Source organism: Hyperolius riggenbachi, chromosome 7 (genome assembly GCF_040937935.1).
Source record: "Hyperolius riggenbachi isolate aHypRig1 chromosome 7, aHypRig1.pri, whole genome shotgun sequence".
NCBI classification, from domain to species: domain Eukaryota; kingdom Metazoa; phylum Chordata; class Amphibia; order Anura; family Hyperoliidae; genus Hyperolius; species Hyperolius riggenbachi.
Genome location: NC_090652.1, coordinates 10180331 through 10198154, shown reverse-complemented (window position 1 = coordinate 10198154; position 17824 = coordinate 10180331). Strand labels below are relative to the sequence as shown.

Below are 17824 nucleotides of genomic sequence, written 5' to 3'. Positions count from 1 at the left end.
GATACATCACAGGTGGGTGGGATACAGCACAGGTGGGATACATCACAGGTGGGGTACAGGTGGGTGGGATACATCACAGGTGGGGTACAGGTGGGTGGGATACATCACAGGTGGGTGGGATACAGCACAGGTGGGGTACATCACAGGTGGGGTACAGGTGTGTGGGATACATCACAGGTGGGGTACAGGTGGGTGGGATACATCACAGGTGGGATACATCACAGGTGGGGTAGAGGTGGGTGGGATACAGCACAGGTGGGTGGGATACAGCACAGGTGGGTGGGATACATCACAGGTGGGTGGGATACAGCACAGGTGGGTGGGATACAGCACAGGTGGGTGGGATACAGCACAGGTGGGGTACAGGTGGGTGGGATACATCACAGGTGGGTGGGATACAGCACAGGTGGGGTACAGGTGGGTGGGGAACAGGTGGGTGGGCAACACGTGGGTGACACAAATCCATAGCAAAAGTGGAATACATCACAAGCTTAAACCACAAGCCCCCCCCAAAAACTTCTAGTCAACATACCCTCTGTGCCTTGCTGTCTCTTGCTCAAGTTCTCAAAGTCCTCCACATACAGCTTGGCAATTTTTTTCCACAGGCCTCTGCATTTTTTGATGTTGCTGTGGTCCGCATCCCCCTTGTCCCACAGGGCTGGTACCTGCTGCACCTGTAGGATGAGGTCTTCTGATGTGTAGGGCCTCACCCCCTCGCTATCAGACAGATCCTGCTCCATATTGCTGCCAAAGAGCTCCAGCATGAAGTCACTGCTGCTCCACTCTGTGAACGCTGGTGCCATGTGGTCCCCATCCAAAATGGCCACCATACCATAGAGTCTGCATAGGAAGTGTGGTACAACATCCGGTTTTTATAGCCAGTGTGTTGTGCGCTCTCCGGTTCTCATTGGTTTCCATTGGCCGGATGCAACATTCCGGCTCCGGTCCGGATACGTCAGCCGGACCAAAAAATAGCGCATGTTGGAACGGACGCCGGAGTCCGGATCCGGTCCGGCTCCGGTCCGGACGAAACGGACGCATGTGAACGGTCGCATAGACTTTCATTGCTATGCCGTGCGTCCGTTTCGTCCGGTCCGCATGCGGTCCGGCTCCGGCACGGCTCCGGCACGGCGATTCCGGATAGCAGCCGCTAATGTGAACCGGGCCTAAGTGGCACATGCATATAGCGCGTTATGCAATGTGGGCAAGTTGCTATGTCATTTCCGTAAATGCCAGTAATACTAACAAGCGCTATCTGTACACGTTAATGTTAAAGTTCTTTAGTGTGTGTGTGTGTCTCTGTCTGTGTGTGTGTGTGTCTCTGTCTGTGTGTGTGTGTGTCTCTGTCTGTGTGTGTGTGTGTCTCTGTCTGTGTGTGTGTGTCTCTGTCTGTGTGTGTGTGTCTCTGTCTGTGTGTGTGTCTCTGTCTGTGTGTGTGTGTGTCTCTGTCTGTGTGTGTGTGTCTCTGTGTGTGTGTGTGTCTCTGTGTGTGTGTGTCTCTGTGTGTGTGTGTCTCTGTGTGTGTGTGTCTCTGTGTGTGTGTGTGTGTCTGTGTGTGTGTGTGTCTCTGTGTGTGTGTGTCTCTGTGTGTGTGTGTCTCTGTGTGTGTGTGTCTCTGTGTGTGTGTGTCTCTGTGTGTGTGTGTGTGTCTGTGTGTGTGTGTGTCTCTGTGTGTGTGTGTCTCTGTGTGTGTGTGTCTCTGTGTGTGTGTGTCTCTGTGTGTGTGTGTGTCTCTGTGTGTGTGTCTCTGTGTGTGTACAGTGTGTGTGTGTGTGTGTGTGTGTCTTTGATTTTTTTTTTTTTTGGGGGGGGGGGGGTTCTTTGTTACCTTGTTGTCTTCTGTGTAAAGCCCTTATTAATAAATGCAGGACGCCCACTTGAAGGACAACTGAAGAGAGAGGGCTATGGAGACTGCCATATTTATTTCCTTTTAAGCAATATCAGTTGCCTGGCAGCCCTGCTGATCCTCTGCCTCTAATACTATTAGCCATAGCCCCTGAACAAGCATGCAGCAAATCAGGTGTTTCTGACATTGTCAGATCTCACAAGATTAGTCCCATGCTTGTTTCTGGTGTGATTCAGACACTACTGCAGCCAAATATACCAGCAGAGCTGCCAGGCAACTGGTTTTGTTTAACAGGAAATAAATATGGCAGCCTCCATATTCTTCTCAATTCAGTGGTCCTTTTAAGTTTTTGTGACCCCAGACGCCAAAATGGAACATAAAATCCCTCTATTGCAGCGCCACGGAATATGTTGGCGCTTTATCATTCAATAATCATAATATTGATAATGAATAATTAGTGAGATGGTTATCCTTTTTATCTTGAAGGTAGGATAAATGACAGAGCGGTGGTCCTCTTTATGCCGGCGCCGTCTCTTGCAGATGAGAGCTGTGAGCCCCCCGCACCTGCCTCCCCTCTGCAGCAAGCCGGTGTTTGTATTCCGGAGCATGTGCCGGCTGCATGGAGAAGGATGAGATCATTGCAGCATGTGGGGGGGGGGGGGGGGGGAGGAGGCTGGGAGAGCGTATAGCAGGGAGGGGACCAGGGATGGGTGTATAATGTGTGCTGCTGATGCTGAGGAGGGAGGGGAGGCATCCCAGCCGGCAAATCAATACTGTCTACAGCAAAGAATCCAATCTTTTCCCATTACGTCTTCCCTTTCCTGCCCGCTCTCAGGTATCTCTCTGTGGAGGGGGTCTTCAGCAGGGACCGCCACTTTCCCCCCCTTTTTTGGAATGGACCTTTGTGGAAAAAATAGAATTATTCCATTTGGAGGGGGGCTATAAGCTTTGCAGCTTTTGTTCGCCTTCTGGTTCCCCTTTACAATTCATTTTCCTTTCTACAAGCGAAAGGAAGTTGCGAAATGTTGGGGTCCGACGTGTGTGAATTTGGGGGGCAATTGCTGGAACTTGTGTGGCTGACTGTGTGCTATAGAGGTGAGTATCTCTCTCTCCACCTTCGTTTGGTTATTTGTGTATTTTTATTTATTATATTGTTTTTATTTTATTAAAACAAATTTTTGTAATGCAGTTTATGTAGATTTTATGCTTTTGTGTAGTAGTTTTCTGTGTAAGCTGCCCGTTGTGTGCCCTTTGCGATGGCTTGGTGACAGGTGTTGGCTGCCGTACAGACGAGCGCTGCTGAACCCTCCCAATAACGCTGCTTTGTTGCATTTCAGCTAAAATTAAAAAAAATAAAATCAATGAATATGTTGTTGTTAGATTTTTGCTGTTTTTTCCCCTTTATTATCTGCCTGGATTGTGTAGTTCTGGCAGTTATCACAGAGTACAGGGACTCGTGAGAAAGTGATGTAATGGTCTTTGATGTAAATTCCCAGCTGACTGCTGACAAGACTTGCTTGTAGCTTTTCTGTGCAAAACTCAGTGATTTATTATTATTGCATTATTACTACTTTGCCAGATGCATACAGGGTATAAATACACATGCCCCTATTACAGAGAGGGCGCCGTCTGCTGTCAGTCAGGGGTACTGCATCATAATTGCCTCTTCTGATTCTTTATTTTTTTTATTAGGGTTTATGATAATTATTACAATTCTCCTTTATGTTGCTAAGCAAATTAACAAATATTTTAACCCTTACAGTATGTGCCGTAATATGTACGAACAGAGGCGCCAAGCAGAGTAAAACAATGTTCTAAAAATAAGAGGGAAGTCGAGGTGGACTTACCTCCCTCTGGTAGTGGACATATACTCAAATGCAGAGTAAAAAATATACAATTTATTCACAGCTCCATAAAATCGCAACGCGTTTCGCGGTCAACAGTCCAGCTTCATCAGGCAGTACAGGAGCATATAAAACTGGTTCAGGTCCATAAAGCGTGTGAGCGCCTCTGTGATGAAGCGGGACTGTTGACCGCGAAACGTGTTGCGATTTTATGGAGCTGTGAATAAATTGTATATTTTTTTACTCTGCATTTGAGTATATGTCCACTACCAGAGGGAGGTAAGTCCACCTCGACTTCCCTCTTATCATTTTTAGAACATTGTTTTACTCTGCTTGGCGCCTCTGTTCGTACATATTACAGCACGATTAATGCTGGATACACACGTTGCGTTTCCGCGTCGATGCAGCGTTCGCTTCGCGTCGATTCGATTACTTCCGACATGTCCGATTCGCGGGTCGATGGATCGTTAGGTCGATTTGCCATACTTTACATGGCATTCGACCTAAAAATAATCGAAATGCGCTCGGAAATAATCGAATCGACGCGAATCGAACGCCGCATCGAACGCGGAAACGCAACGTGTGTATCCAGCATAAGTCCATCCCTGGTGGAGGGGTTCTTTCCCCATTTTCCTATCTACAGAGAGCGTCTTTTATACCTGAGTGGGGTCAGGTACTAATACTCCGCACCTGCCTGTCAAGTGGTTGCTAGTGATGTTGCGAACCTCCGATTTTCGGTTCGCAAACCTCCGCGGAAAGTTCGGTTAGCGAAAAAGTTCGTGAACCGCAATAGATTTCAATGGGGAGGCGAACTTCAAAATTTAGAAACATTTCTACTGGCTGGAAAAATGATAGAAAACATGTTTCAAGGGTTCTAATACCTGGAGGACCTCCCTCCAGCCTCCTATCCTTCTACCTATTCCCTCCTACCGGAGGGAGGAGGGTCTCATCTGCCAGGGAATTCTAGTATTTCAAAAGCCAGCTTACATACCGTGGCTGGGAATTGAACCCAGGTCTCAGTGTGTGGTAGGTAACTAACATATCCATTATACCACCAACACTACTAGCTGAAACTAGCCTAGCATGTACCATTTATGCTCAATCCAAGAGGTTCTCTTTGGACAACTGTTGAACACAAAAGGCAAGGCCATGCCTGGCTACATATCCTTAAGCAGTGGCTGGATGGTGTAATGGTTAAGGGCTCTGACACGGGAGACCGGGGTTCTAATCTCGGTGCTGTCTGCTCAGTAAGCCAGCACCTATTCAGTAGGAGACGTTAGGCAAGTCTTCCTAACACCGCTACTGCCTATAGAGCGTGCCCTAGTGGCTACAGCTCTGGCGCTTTGAGTCTGCCAGGAGAAAAGCGTGATATAAATGTTATTTGTCTTGTCTAGTTTTTCTTTTGGATTAAGCATAAATGGTACATGCTAGGCTAGCTTCAGCTAGTAGTGTTGGTGGTATAATGGATATGTTAGTTACCTACCATACACTGAGACCTGGGTTCAATTTCCAGCCACGGTATGTAAGCTTTCCTTTTAAATACTGGAATTCCCTGGCAGATGAGACCCTCCTCCCTCCGGTAGGAGGAAATAGGTAGAAGGATAGGAGGAGGGAGGAGAAGCCTACAAGAGGCTAATTAAACTCTCCCTAGCAAAGTGTGTGTAGCAGCTGTCCCTTAACTAATTTGTATAGACAGACGAGTGAGTCAAATGGCTCAAGGACCTTGCCTTGTATAAGGGGGGGGGGGGGGGGCTCCAGCAGTGAGTGCAGTCTGATTGGCAACAATGTGCCTGCTGACTGTGATGTAGAGGGTCAAAGTTTTGCTCAATAGAGCATTATGGGGCGAATCGAACTTCCGGGAAAGTTCGCCTTTGGCAGGCGAACGCGAACCACCGAAGTTCTCTGGGAACCGTTCGGGACATCTCTAGTGGTTGCCTGATGGTAACCCACCTTATGTGAGTATAAGAACCTTTGACATTACATTATATATTGAGCTTACCAGACAATATTGCACTGTTGGGCTTTTGGTGTCCTCTGTTTTGTTTTTACAAACCCTTACAGCATGGCTGTCATTGCTTAAAGGGAACCCAAGATGAGGGATATGGAAATTGCCATATTTCCTGTTAAACAATGCAGATTGCCTGGCTGTGCTGCCGATCCACTGCCTCTAATACTTTTAGCCATAGACCCCAAAAAAGTATGCAGATTAGGTGTTTCTGACACAAATCTGACAAGATTTGCTGCATGCTTGTTTCAGGTGTGTGATTCTGGAGGTTGGGTCCAGGAGTCGAACCCACAAACTTGTGCATGGGAAGCAGGAGCAGTACCTCTACACTTTTAACTTCACCTGGTCAGGTGTGTTATTCAGACACTATTGACTAGAAAGATCAGCCGGACAGCCAGGCAACTGGTATTGTTTAAAAGGAAATAAATATGGCAGCCTCGATATTGCTCTCACCTCGGGTAGACTTTAAATAGGGCACTCTCTCCCAGGGTATTACAGCATAACAGAAACTGCAGGTCGGCGGTGTTGTGTCAGCGTAATGACGAGTTTTGGTGGGGATGTGGCACTTCTAAAGCCCGGCCTCAGGCACGCCCTCATTGAAGGCTTGTGGCGCCATGTTACTACGCAATCAGGGAGTTCAGCTTCAGGCCTTGTTCACTCTTCGACTCGTGTGCGCATGCGTTTTTCTACACACTCTTACAGGAGTACATGTTTGTTTGCATGCGTTAGAATGCTTGTCCACCAATGATGGATTCTTATACAACGATGCAGAAGGGTGTGCAGGAAAAAAAAGCGTCCCCCCCCCCCCCCCCCCCTGCAGATGGAGAAACTCCAATGTGAATGAGCCCATCAACTAGCACAGACTGTTGCTTGTAGTGATACATTGCAGAAAACCCACCCAAAAATGAACATGGCGTTAAAGCGTACTTTCTCTCTGCACTAAAAGATAAGCATCAGCATAATGACCTTTAAAGAAAAAACATTTCTTTGTTACAGCCGATACTAATCCTGTACTAAATCCGCAATGTCTACTTCCTGCTTTCATGGAAGCAGGCATAGGGTTAACATCCTGTGTACAAATTAGCTGCTCTGCCATGTCAGCTAGCTGACACAGTGGAGTGATCAAATTACAGTTCTCTACTTTCTGCTTTTATGGAAGCAGACCTAAAGAGGAGCGGTTGGCCATACTCTCTCAGGAAAAAAAAAACACATATTTAGAGAAATACTGGCTCTATTTACATAACATATGTATTGCACTGTCCACGGTTTAATTTTAGTGATTTTTCTACAGTAAAAAAAAAGATTGTTAGCATTTCCTATTTTAACTGTGCCAATCCCGATGTAATTTCCTCCCTTTCTCTCCTCTGCCTGATTGTGTATGCATTGCCCACCCTTTACTGTAGAAAGTGCATTGTCTCAGCATGAGAAATATTGGCCAATCAGAGAGCGGTGTGGGAGGGGAACACAGGAGGGAAAGAGGCTTCAGCCAATCAGGCTGCATTATTTACCTCTGAGGGGAAGTAGAGAAGCAAAAAAAGGACAACCCAGTATGCACTGCAACTTCCTTTGTGCGGCAATGTACCAAATAAGAGTCAGGTAAACTGGGGAATTATTGTTCAGCAAGAAACGTAATAGTGATTGTAACTTTTGGATTGCCTGGTTAGCATCCTTATTACTTGTTTACCAGATAAAAATAAAGAATTTTTTTATTTTATGAAAGACAGTTACACTTTAACATGCTGTGTTTACTAATTAACTCTGCCATGGCAGTCAGCTGACACAGCTGAGATGAAATTACAACTTGTGATTAGTCACAGGTGAGGGGGAATAAGACGGGCTAAACTCTCTGAATACATACAGAGTGCATTTCTCTCTGTTTTCCCTTCTGTCCCGTGCAAGAGTTCAGGTCCACTTTAATCAGGCCTAATGGTTTTGTAGTTTTGTTAGAATAATGCTTTATAACCACTAAAGTGTATCACTTACAGTGACTTGTGTAGAAATTGGCCACCAGCTATGACTTTGTGAAACGGACAGGAAGGTGAAGGTTTTTTACTTTTCTACCATGACAACAGTGCAGCGTTTTGACTACAGACTTTCCACAAACTCCCATCTCCCTGGAAAAGGTATCTGCCCAGAGCGGGACGTCTTATTTCTGTATCAGCAGGTTGGGGACTGATTAAGTAATGGTGCCCGTTAACTGTACAATATTTTCCTCAGATGTGATCATTTCATCAGATTTGTTGGATGGTAATTGGAAGGCGATTATCGATTGTTCACATAAACTGATCGATTGGACGCTTTCTCTCTGCAGATACGAACGTAAATTCCAACGTGTGGCTTGACAAAATTCTGTATTCCGATTGATCATAGACTTAATCATGTCCATCTTCTCCACAAACACTGATTTTCTGTACAATTCAATTGTAAAAATCTGATCAAATGATCGCATCTGAGGAAAATATTGTACCGTTAATGGGCACCTTAAAGAGAACCTGTGATCAAGACAACATAAGGATTAATACTTACCTGGGTCTTCCTCCAGCCCCCTGTAGGCTGTGGTCCCCTTCGCCATCCTCCTGGGCCCCTCAGCTTTCCTGCACTTGGCCCCAGTGGTCAGGAATTACTGCACATGCGCGGCGCTAGCAGCATGCAAACTCTGTTGCTGTCCCGTAGCTGAGAGCGTTCTGTGCCTGCGCAGCTAGGTATGGCTTGCAGCTGCGCAGGCGCAAAATGCCCTTGACAACGGGAGCGCGACCACGGAGGCACACAGCCAGGGCCAGGCATGTGTGGTAATCCATGACTTGCTCCGACTGGACAGAAGAGGAGTGGAGGTAACCCACAAAGTACAGGGGGCCACAGGTAAGTATAAATTCTTTGGTTTGCTTAAAGGACTTACGAGGCCAAAATAAAAAAAGTGAAGTACCTGCATCCTGTTTAAATGCACAAAGGGCGCCATCTGTGGCCCCCCGTGCTGTTCCGCCGGGTCTCCGCAGTGCAATCGCCCCCTGTGCCGCTCCCGACCCCACAGCCCGGGTCGGGCTCTCCTAATATGGCCGCCGGAGGTTGGCACAGTCAGCATAGACGTAAGTGTGGCTGCGCATCTCTAGGGCCTCCCCCCGATCCACGCTGCAGGCTGTCTCCTGTGCATGGATCGGAGGGGGGGAGGCCCTAGAGCTGCGGCTGCGAAGCTCTAGGGCCACCCTTCCTGATCCACGCTACGTAGCGTGGATCGGGGAGGGAGGCCCTAGAGCTTCGCAGCCGCACTCGCGTCGGTGCGGACTGCTGAGCCGCGGCCTCCCCCGGCGGCCATATTTTAGGAGGCAGGAGAGCCCGACCCGGGCTGTGGGGTCGGGGTCCGGCCGGGGGGAGCTGCACGGATGGCGTCTTCCATGCCTTCTAAATTCATCCAGGTACAGACCTTTTTTTACTGATTTGGGCTCGTAAGTCCTTTAAGCTATTCCCTAAAAAGGATTTAAACAATGATGCTGGCCAGCTTCCCTGCTCGCTACAGGTTTTTGGCAGTTGGACAGAGCAACTGCCATTCACTAAGTGCTAGTTCTGAGTGCTTCTGAAAAAAAATAAATCCCTGAGAATCCCCTATGAAGAGATGGGCTAGTCCAAAAGTCCAAAACCTGTCACTTCTGTCAGATTTCTCCTACCTACTGTAAGTGACAGCAACATAGGAGAAAAGTCATTTTTTTGCACAGAGAATTAGCAGTATAGCCAGACAACTGGTATTGCTTGAAAGGCAATAAATATGGCAGCTTCCATATACCTCTCAGGTGTCCTTTATTCTCGGGTTCTTTTCAATACTAGAGATTTGGTTAGTGTGTAAAAGGTAACAATCTCTTGGATTTTATTGCCACCCAGTGTCCATCGGTGAGAACTTCCATTATTTCCTGCCCAAACAGGAAGTGAAGGAATGTATCCAAGAGTGACAAAGACAGCAATCATTAAAACTCTGTTTTTGTAGATTGGAGAAGATTTAGAAACCTCACCTATCGCAGTTTCTCATTACTTGTCTGTGCAATTTCCAGCTTTCATATTAAAGCTACAATGTCCCGAAGAAGTCTTGGGGAAGTTGTGGTGTCCATATATCTCGCCTGTAGATGGCACTGTTCTACTTGTATTGCTGTATAAGATTATCTAGACTGTTGTGGGTTGTTGGTTCCTGTTATGCTAAACTTCATGTCACTGACAGACAATTTCCACAACGTTGAGTGCCTCTAAAATCATCAGTTGTGAAGCCTGGTAAAGTGCAACAAGATAAATGTAAGGCATAAACTGATTGTACACGCAGTGCTAGAGAAGTCCACTTTCGGCCTGTATCTCTAGTTAGAGTTTTGAGACCTGGAATACTGAAACAGGGACAAAACAAATTTTCTAATCCGCTTAGAGTGACAAGGCAACAAGGACATTGAACCTATGACCTGTCTGATGGACATATAGGAACTGCCAGTCGTCTTGTACCTGTCAGGCGGGACTTGTTAGATGTTTTATTTGATGAAGGACATAGTCAAATTCCAACTGATGATAACCAAACTAAATAACCGGAAACAGAACTAACCAGACATACTGAAAGAGTCAGAATACCATCTGTGTGGACAATGGAGTATGTGATGTAGTTAACTTGCATAGTATTGCTTTGTGTGATAATTTGATATTAACATACTTGACCTTTGTTTAAAGGGAACCGAAACTGAGAGAGATATGGATGTTTCCTTTAAAACAATACCAGTTGCCTGGCAGTCCTGCTGATCTATTTGGCTGCAGTAGTGGCTGAATCACACACCTGAAACAAGCATGCAGCTAATCCAGTCTGACTTCAGTCAGAGCACCTGATGTGCATGCTTGTTGAGGGGCTGTGGCTAAAAGTATTAGAGACACAGGATCAGCAGGAGAGTCAGGCAACTGGTATTTTGAAAAAGGAAAAATCCATATCCTTCTCAGTTTAGGTTCCCTTTAACCTTTTGCCGACCACGTCACGCCAATGGGAAAAAAAATAAATCCCTGAGAATCCCCTATGAAGAGATGGGCTAGTCCAAAAGTCCAAAACCTGTCACTTCTGTCAGATTTCTCCTACCTACTGTAAGTGACAGCAACATAGGAGAAAAGTCATTTTTTTGCACAGAGAATTAGCAGTATAGCCAGACAACTGGTATTGCTTGAAAGGCAATAAATATGGCAGCTTCCATATACCTCTCAGGTGTCCTTTATTCTCGGGTTCTTTTCAATACTAGAGATTTGGTTAGTGTGTAAAAGGTAACAATCTCTTGGATTTTATTGCCACCCAGTGTCCATCGGTGAGAACTTCCATTATTTCCTGCCCAAACAGGAAGTGAAGGAATGTATCCAAGAGTGACAAAGACAGCAATCATTAAAACTCTGTTTTTGTAGATTGGAGAAGATTTAGAAACCTCACCTATCGCAGTTTCTCATTACTTGTCTGTGCAATTTCCAGCTTTCATATTAAAGCTACAATGTCCCGAAGAAGTCTTGGGGAAGTTGTGGTGTCCATATATCTCGCCTGTAGATGGCACTGTTCTACTTGTATTGCTGTATAAGATTATCTAGACTGTTGTGGGTTGTTGGTTCCTGTTATGCTAAACTTCATGTCACTGACAGACAATTTCCACAACGTTGAGTGCCTCTAAAATCATCAGTTGTGAAGCCTGGTAAAGTGCAACAAGATAAATGTAAGGCATAAACTGATTGTACACGCAGTGCTAGAGAAGTCCACTTTCGGCCTGTATCTATAGTTAGAGTTTTGAGACCTGGAATACTGAAACAGGGACAAAACAAATTTTCTAATCCGCTTAGAGTGACAAGGCAACAAGGACATTGAACCTATGACCTGTCTGATGGACATATAGGAACTGCCAGTCGTCTTGTACCTGTCAGGCGGGACTTGTTAGATGTTTTATTTGATGAAGGACATAGTCAAATTCCAACTGATGATAACCAAACTAAATAACCGGAAACAGAACTAACCAGACATACTGAAAGAGTCAGAATACCATCTGTGTGGACAATGGAGTATGTGATGTAGTTAACTTGCATAGTATTGCTTTGTGTGATAATTTGATATTAACATACTTGACCTTTGTTTAAAGGGAACCGAAACTGAGAGAGATATGGATGTTTCCTTTAAAACAATACCAGTTGCCTGGCAGTCCTGCTGATCTATTTGGCTGCAGTAGTGGCTGAATCATACACCTGAAACAAGCATGCAGCTAATCCAGTCTGACTTCAGTCAGAGCACCTGATGTGCATGCTTGTTGAGGGGCTGTGGCTAAAAGTATTAGAGACACAGGATCAGCAGGAGAGTCAGGCAACTGGTATTTTGAAAAAGGAAAAATCCATATCCTTCTCAGTTTAGGTTCCCTTTAACCTTTTGCCGACCACGTCACGCCAATGGGCGTGGCCGCGGCGGCAGCCCCAGGACCGCCTAACGCCAATTGGCGTAAAGTCCTGGGGCTCTGTTTAGCAGGAGATCGCGCGCAGGCTGGGCGCGCATCTCCTGCTTGGTGGGCGGAGCTGAGCTCCGCCTTCAGTCTCTGAGCGGAAGACTGTTACACGGCGAAACCGCCGTGTATTTACATGTACAGCGCTGGGATCAGCAGCAGCACTGTACTGGGGACAGCCGTGTGACACGGCTGTCCCCCTGGGGGACAAGAGAGCGATCGGCTCTCATAGGCAGAAGCCTATGACAGCCGATCACCGTGATTGGCCGGCTGGGGGGAGGGAGGGGATCTAGTTTAAAAAATTAAAAAATTAAAAAAAACAATAGTACAAAATATTCAAAAAAACACAAATATTTATAAAAAAAAAAAAATAAACACAGGGGGGACGATCAGACCCCACCAACAGAGAGCTCTGTTGGCGGGGAGAAAAGGAAGGGGGGGGGGGAGATTAACTTGTGTGCAGAGTTGTACGGCCCTGCAGCTTGGCCTTAAAGCTGCAGTGGCCAATTAAACAAAAAATAGCCTGGTCACTTGGGGGGTTTAACACCATGGTCCTCAAGAGGTTAAAGAAGCTTTTGTAATAAGAGGGGGAATGTGGTGTTCTTCCTTCTGGCCTGTACATGGCGCTGGTCTACTTGTATTGCTGCACAAGATTATTTATGCTTAGAGCTCTGTTACTTAGTATAGCAAGAGCTCCACCCCTAAATGCGTCTCCCACCCTCGTCCCCGCCCGCTGCACTTATCATGCCCACCCACAATGTCACCCTGGAGCACCCACAGCACCTGTTAACAGGCAGCTAGTGATTTTTGAGGATTTAACTTTTTTTATTTTACAGAAAAATGCTATAACGAGACCCTGTCGTGATATATAGCAAAAGTTATTCAGGATACCCACTGAATAGCATCAGAAACACTTCCTATATCTATATATTGCTGTATATTGGTATGTAGCCCCACCCTCCAAGTGATGTCACAGCCTAGGCTAGTAAGCTATGAAGAGTTCTCCTCCTTCCAGAGCATTCTGGGAAATCCTTATTTTCCACCTCTGAGTTCTCAGAAACAAACATTCTGCAGAACTGACCTGACAGGACTAAAGATGTCATTACCTCTGATACATTTCAGAATGTAAATCAGGGAGAGGAAAGATTTTACACTGGGCAAACACTGACTAAATATTTTAGATGAATATTATAAAAAATTTTAAAAATTAGCAATTTTAGTAATAACGTTTTTTTTTTCACTACAGTTCCTCTAATAGTTTTGTGAAATATTAATTTTAAAATCCCTTTCTATTAAGTTCATATGAAAACTTCCTGATTTGGGGCTTAGAAGACCATCTTCCCTCCCCGGACACCTGACACACCCTCCCAGAGGGGTCACTAAAGGTTTGTATACACGTCCGATAAAAATCGTTCGATACGAACGATTCGTGACGTTTACACGATATTCAAATTAGACCGAAAAGATCGATCGTAATGAACGATTGTGTACACACATGAACGATATAAGTATAAAGTACTGAACGACGAACGATAAAAAAAAATGCGTGTGCAAACAGAAGTGACGTTATGACAGGCAATAAGAACATGCGTACTACTCCACAGATAATCATTATCGGACGATCTTTGTACACACTGCAACGATTGAACGATTATCTTTCGAAAAAATCCGCCGGGTTGGATTGGGCGGATTGAACGATAACGGTCGTTATCGTCCAGAAAAACGATTGTTGGAAAATTTGGAACGCACGATTATCGGTCCGATTGTCGTTATCGTTCGTTTTCAAACGATCGTTATCGTACGTGTGTACTCAGCTTAAGAGACAGGTTTAACCTTCCTGGCGGTAACCCCGAACGTAGTTCGGGGTAATCCGCGCAGGAGGTTTTCTCAGGCCCTGCTTGGCCGATTTTCTTAATTTTTTTTTTTATTTTTTTTTTTGCTGGACGCAGCTAGCACTTTGCTAGCTGCACCAGCACACCGATCGCCGCAGCCCCGCGCCCGATCGCTGCTATCCGGCGCGCCCCCCCAGACCCCGTGCGCTGCCTGGACAATCAGTGCCAGGCAGCGCCGAGGGGTAGATCGGGACTCCCAATGACGTCCTGACGTCGGTGACGTCATCCTGCCCCGTCGCCATGGCGACGGGGGAAGCCCTCCAGGAAATCCCGTTGTTTGAACGGGATTTCCTGATCGGAAATCGCCAAAGGCAATCGAAGCGGGTGGGGGGATGCCGCTGAGGCTGGGCTCGCTACATGATTGCCCTGGGCTCGCTACATGATTTAAAAAAAACAAAAACAAAAAACAACTGCTGCGCTGCCTCCTGGCGGAATTTTTCATACCGCCAGGAGGGTTAAAGGGAACCTAAACTGAGAAGGATATGGATTTTTCCTTTTAAAATAATACCAGTTGCCCGACTCTCCTGCTGATCTTGTGTCTCTAATACTTTTAGCCACAGCCCCTGAACAAGCATGCAGATCAGGTGCTCTGACTGAAGTCAGACTGGATTAGCTGCATGCTTGTTTCAGGTGTGTGATTCAGACACTACTGCAGCCAAAGAGATCAGCAGGGCTGCCAGGCAACTGGTATTGTTTAAAAGGAAACATCCATATCCCTCTCAGTTAAGGTTAGAAAATCCTTTATTTTGAAGTTGGCATTACAATTGCACAACACACTATTTTTTTCCTTCCTTTTAGACTTTTTTTTATTTTTCTAATTGCCAGGTAGACTGCTCACTGTTTCCCCTCAGCCTTCAGTCATTCAAATGTCCTTCAGTACTGAAATATTTCTATGGACCCCCCCTTCCCCTCGCTTCCTCCTACTATCTGGCTACTGTCCTAGTTCTCATTTTTCCAAATGTCCTCAAACTACTCCAGATCGTTGTTTACTAAAGACCTGAACTTCTCAACTCCATCTCCTTACTTAACCCACTTCCGTCTGGTTTTGGTCCTGCACACGGTTCACTGACACAGCTGTCACGGTGATAGCCAGTGACCTCTGCAGAGCTAACTCACAAAGCAAGCTCTCCCTCCTCCTATGTGTCTAAAGAAGAGGTCAGGTCCAGGGGATCTCCTACCCCCAACCCTAGTGTCCTGGATTGCTCCTGATTTTTCCAGCTGCTAGTTCCAAATCTCTTTCAGTGATGACTCCTCCCCTTCCACTTCCTACCTGGTGTGTTCCCCAAGGCTTCGTGCTTGGACCTTTGTTCTTTTAACAACACCTTCCCTGGCAGGCTCCTATCTTCCTCTATCCTACAATTTCATCTGTACTAGTCATGTCACTGACTGTCCTCAGAGGAGCTCACACTCTAATCCTACCATAGCCATAGTCTAATGTCCTACCATATTATTATTATGTATTTATATAGCACTGACACCTTCTGCAGCACATTACAGAATCCATAGTCATGTCACTGACTGTCCTCACAGGAGCTCACACTCTAATCCTGCCATACTCAGTCTAATGTCCTACCATATTATTATTATGTATTTATATAGCACTGACATCTTCTGCAGCACATTACAGAGTACATTGTCATGTCACTGACTCTCCTCCGGGGAGCTCATGATCTAATCCCTACCATAGTCATAGTCTAATGTCCTATCATATTATTATTATGTATTTATATAGCACTGACATCTTCTGCAGCACATTACAGAGCACATAGTCCTGTCACTGACTGTCCTCAGAGGAGCTCACAATCTAATCCTACCATAATTATAGTGTAATGCCCTACCATATTATTATTATGTATTTATATAGCACTAGCATCTTCTGCAGCACATTGCAAAGTACATAGTCATGTCACTGACTGTCCTCAGAGGAGCTCACACTCTAATCCTACCATAGTCATAGTCTAATGTCCTACCATATTATTATGTATTTATATAGCACTGACACTTTCTGCAGCACTTTACAGAGTACATAGTCATGTCACTGACTGTCCTCAGAAGAGCTCACACTCTAATCCTATCATAGTCTAACGTCATTCCATATTATTATTATTATGTATTCTATAGCACTGTAGTGTTGTTGGTGAGTGCAGGGACCCCGGTGCCCTCCTCGCTTTGTGTGGCTGTGCTATTAGCAGCGGAGTACCGTAAGCACAGGGGGATTCTGGGAGATGAAGCGATTTGGCTTCCTCTACAGATCTGACATTCTGTTTTCTGCCAAGTCCCCAGGAAAGCCGATGGCTGCTCTTTCATCCCTTTGTACACGGTGCCCTGGCATCCATCTCATTGCCGTCAATGTATTCATCTTGTCTGGTTTTGATTTGCGGTATTGTATCGCTTCCTGTGCGGCGGGCCTTATCTCCGCGCCTTTCAGATGGAGCGGTCTGCCTGGCTCAGGCACTTATCTCTGGATCCGTACACGAAGCAGCTGAATATGCGGCAGCTCGCTCGCCAAGATGGCTCAGCGCGTGCAAAGAATTGTTATAGGGCAACACAAACCGACCTGTCAGGATAATCTAGCGATTGCTCAGTGTGTGGTGCCAAACCAGCTATGTTTTGTCTTTTTTTTTTTTACACTGCAAAATTTTTTTGGGAGGGGGGGGGGGGGGGGGATTACGGTCAGGGAAAATGCAACATCCATGACGCTTCCGATGAAAACTGCATCACAATTGCAATGCTTTCGTTTAAAAAAAAAAAAAAAAAAAAAAAGGTTTTCTCTAATTGTGTAAAATACATGTTAAGTTAAATTGATCACATAGTTCAGTGTTTCTCAACATTTTATTGGTATGTACCCCTTATTAAGCCGTGTACTCATCAAGTACCCCCTAGCACCGTGAACATTATCACAAGTACCCCTTGACAAATGTATATTTCATTGTAGTACATAATTGATACTAACCAATTTCCAAGCATTGCTTTTAATTAGCTAAAACACTAATCTGGTGTTGTATAAATAAGATTTATCATTTTCTAAAACTCTAAAGGAGCCCATACACTCGTCAATTTCAGCAATCGATCGACGGCCGATTCAACGATCTGATCGGCTAGAAATCAATGCAGCAGCAGGAATCACGATCGATCGGCCAATCGATCGATTTCCGGCCTATTTCGAACGATTTGCTCGATCGGTCCAGATGGAAAATCTAGGTCAATGGATTGCTGGCTGCAGATTGATGGCCTGTAGAGTTGCATTGGATCAAATGGTGCAATAATACATTTTGTCTATTTGTTTTGTTTGTTTTTTTTTCCATTCTGAAATCTATTGGAAATCTGTTCCTAGCATGTGGCACACATCAGATTTCACCTGACAGATATCTGACAGGAATCTATCTGTTGGTCGAATCTGCTGCAAATCTAGAAGTGTACAGCCACCTTAAATTTGTTATTCTTGGTAAAGTATACCAAGCCAGAGTACCCCCTGGAACTATCAGTAGTACCCCCTGGGGTACGCGTACCGCACGTTGAGAACCTAGGACATAGGTGACTGGTAAAAGGTAACTGTAAAATTTGGTCTGTATTGCAAGGATTGAGTCGTGTGGGGCCACGGTCATTTTATTGAGTGGCTAGTTGATTAGGCATTTTTAATTTCCTTGTAGGTAATCGGTGACATAATTGCAGAACTGGGAAGCATGCTTGAAATATAAGCCCTACCCCTTAGAGAACCCGAGGTGTGTTTAAAGAATGTGATCTGCATACAGAGGCTGGATCTGCCTTTACAG

General features: G+C 45.5%; 1 protein-coding gene across 3 annotated transcripts in view; it reads left to right on the top strand.

The window, feature by feature from the left end:
* The window catches only part of LOC137525371 (rho GDP-dissociation inhibitor 1-like), a 139294-nt gene that overhangs the window by 69753 nt on the left and 51717 nt on the right, over nucleotides 1–17824 (top strand). Inside the window, exon 1 of one of the 3 annotated variants that reach the window (XM_068246431.1) lies at nucleotides 2784–2941. The exons of the other annotated variants lie outside the window; for them this stretch is intronic. Coding sequence (XP_068102532.1) covers nucleotides 2869–2941 — 73 coding nt within the window. The 5' untranslated portion in view covers nucleotides 2784–2868. Of the gene's footprint in view, nucleotides 1–2783; nucleotides 2942–17824 lie in introns of those variants that run through there. 3 annotated transcript variants of the gene reach the window in all.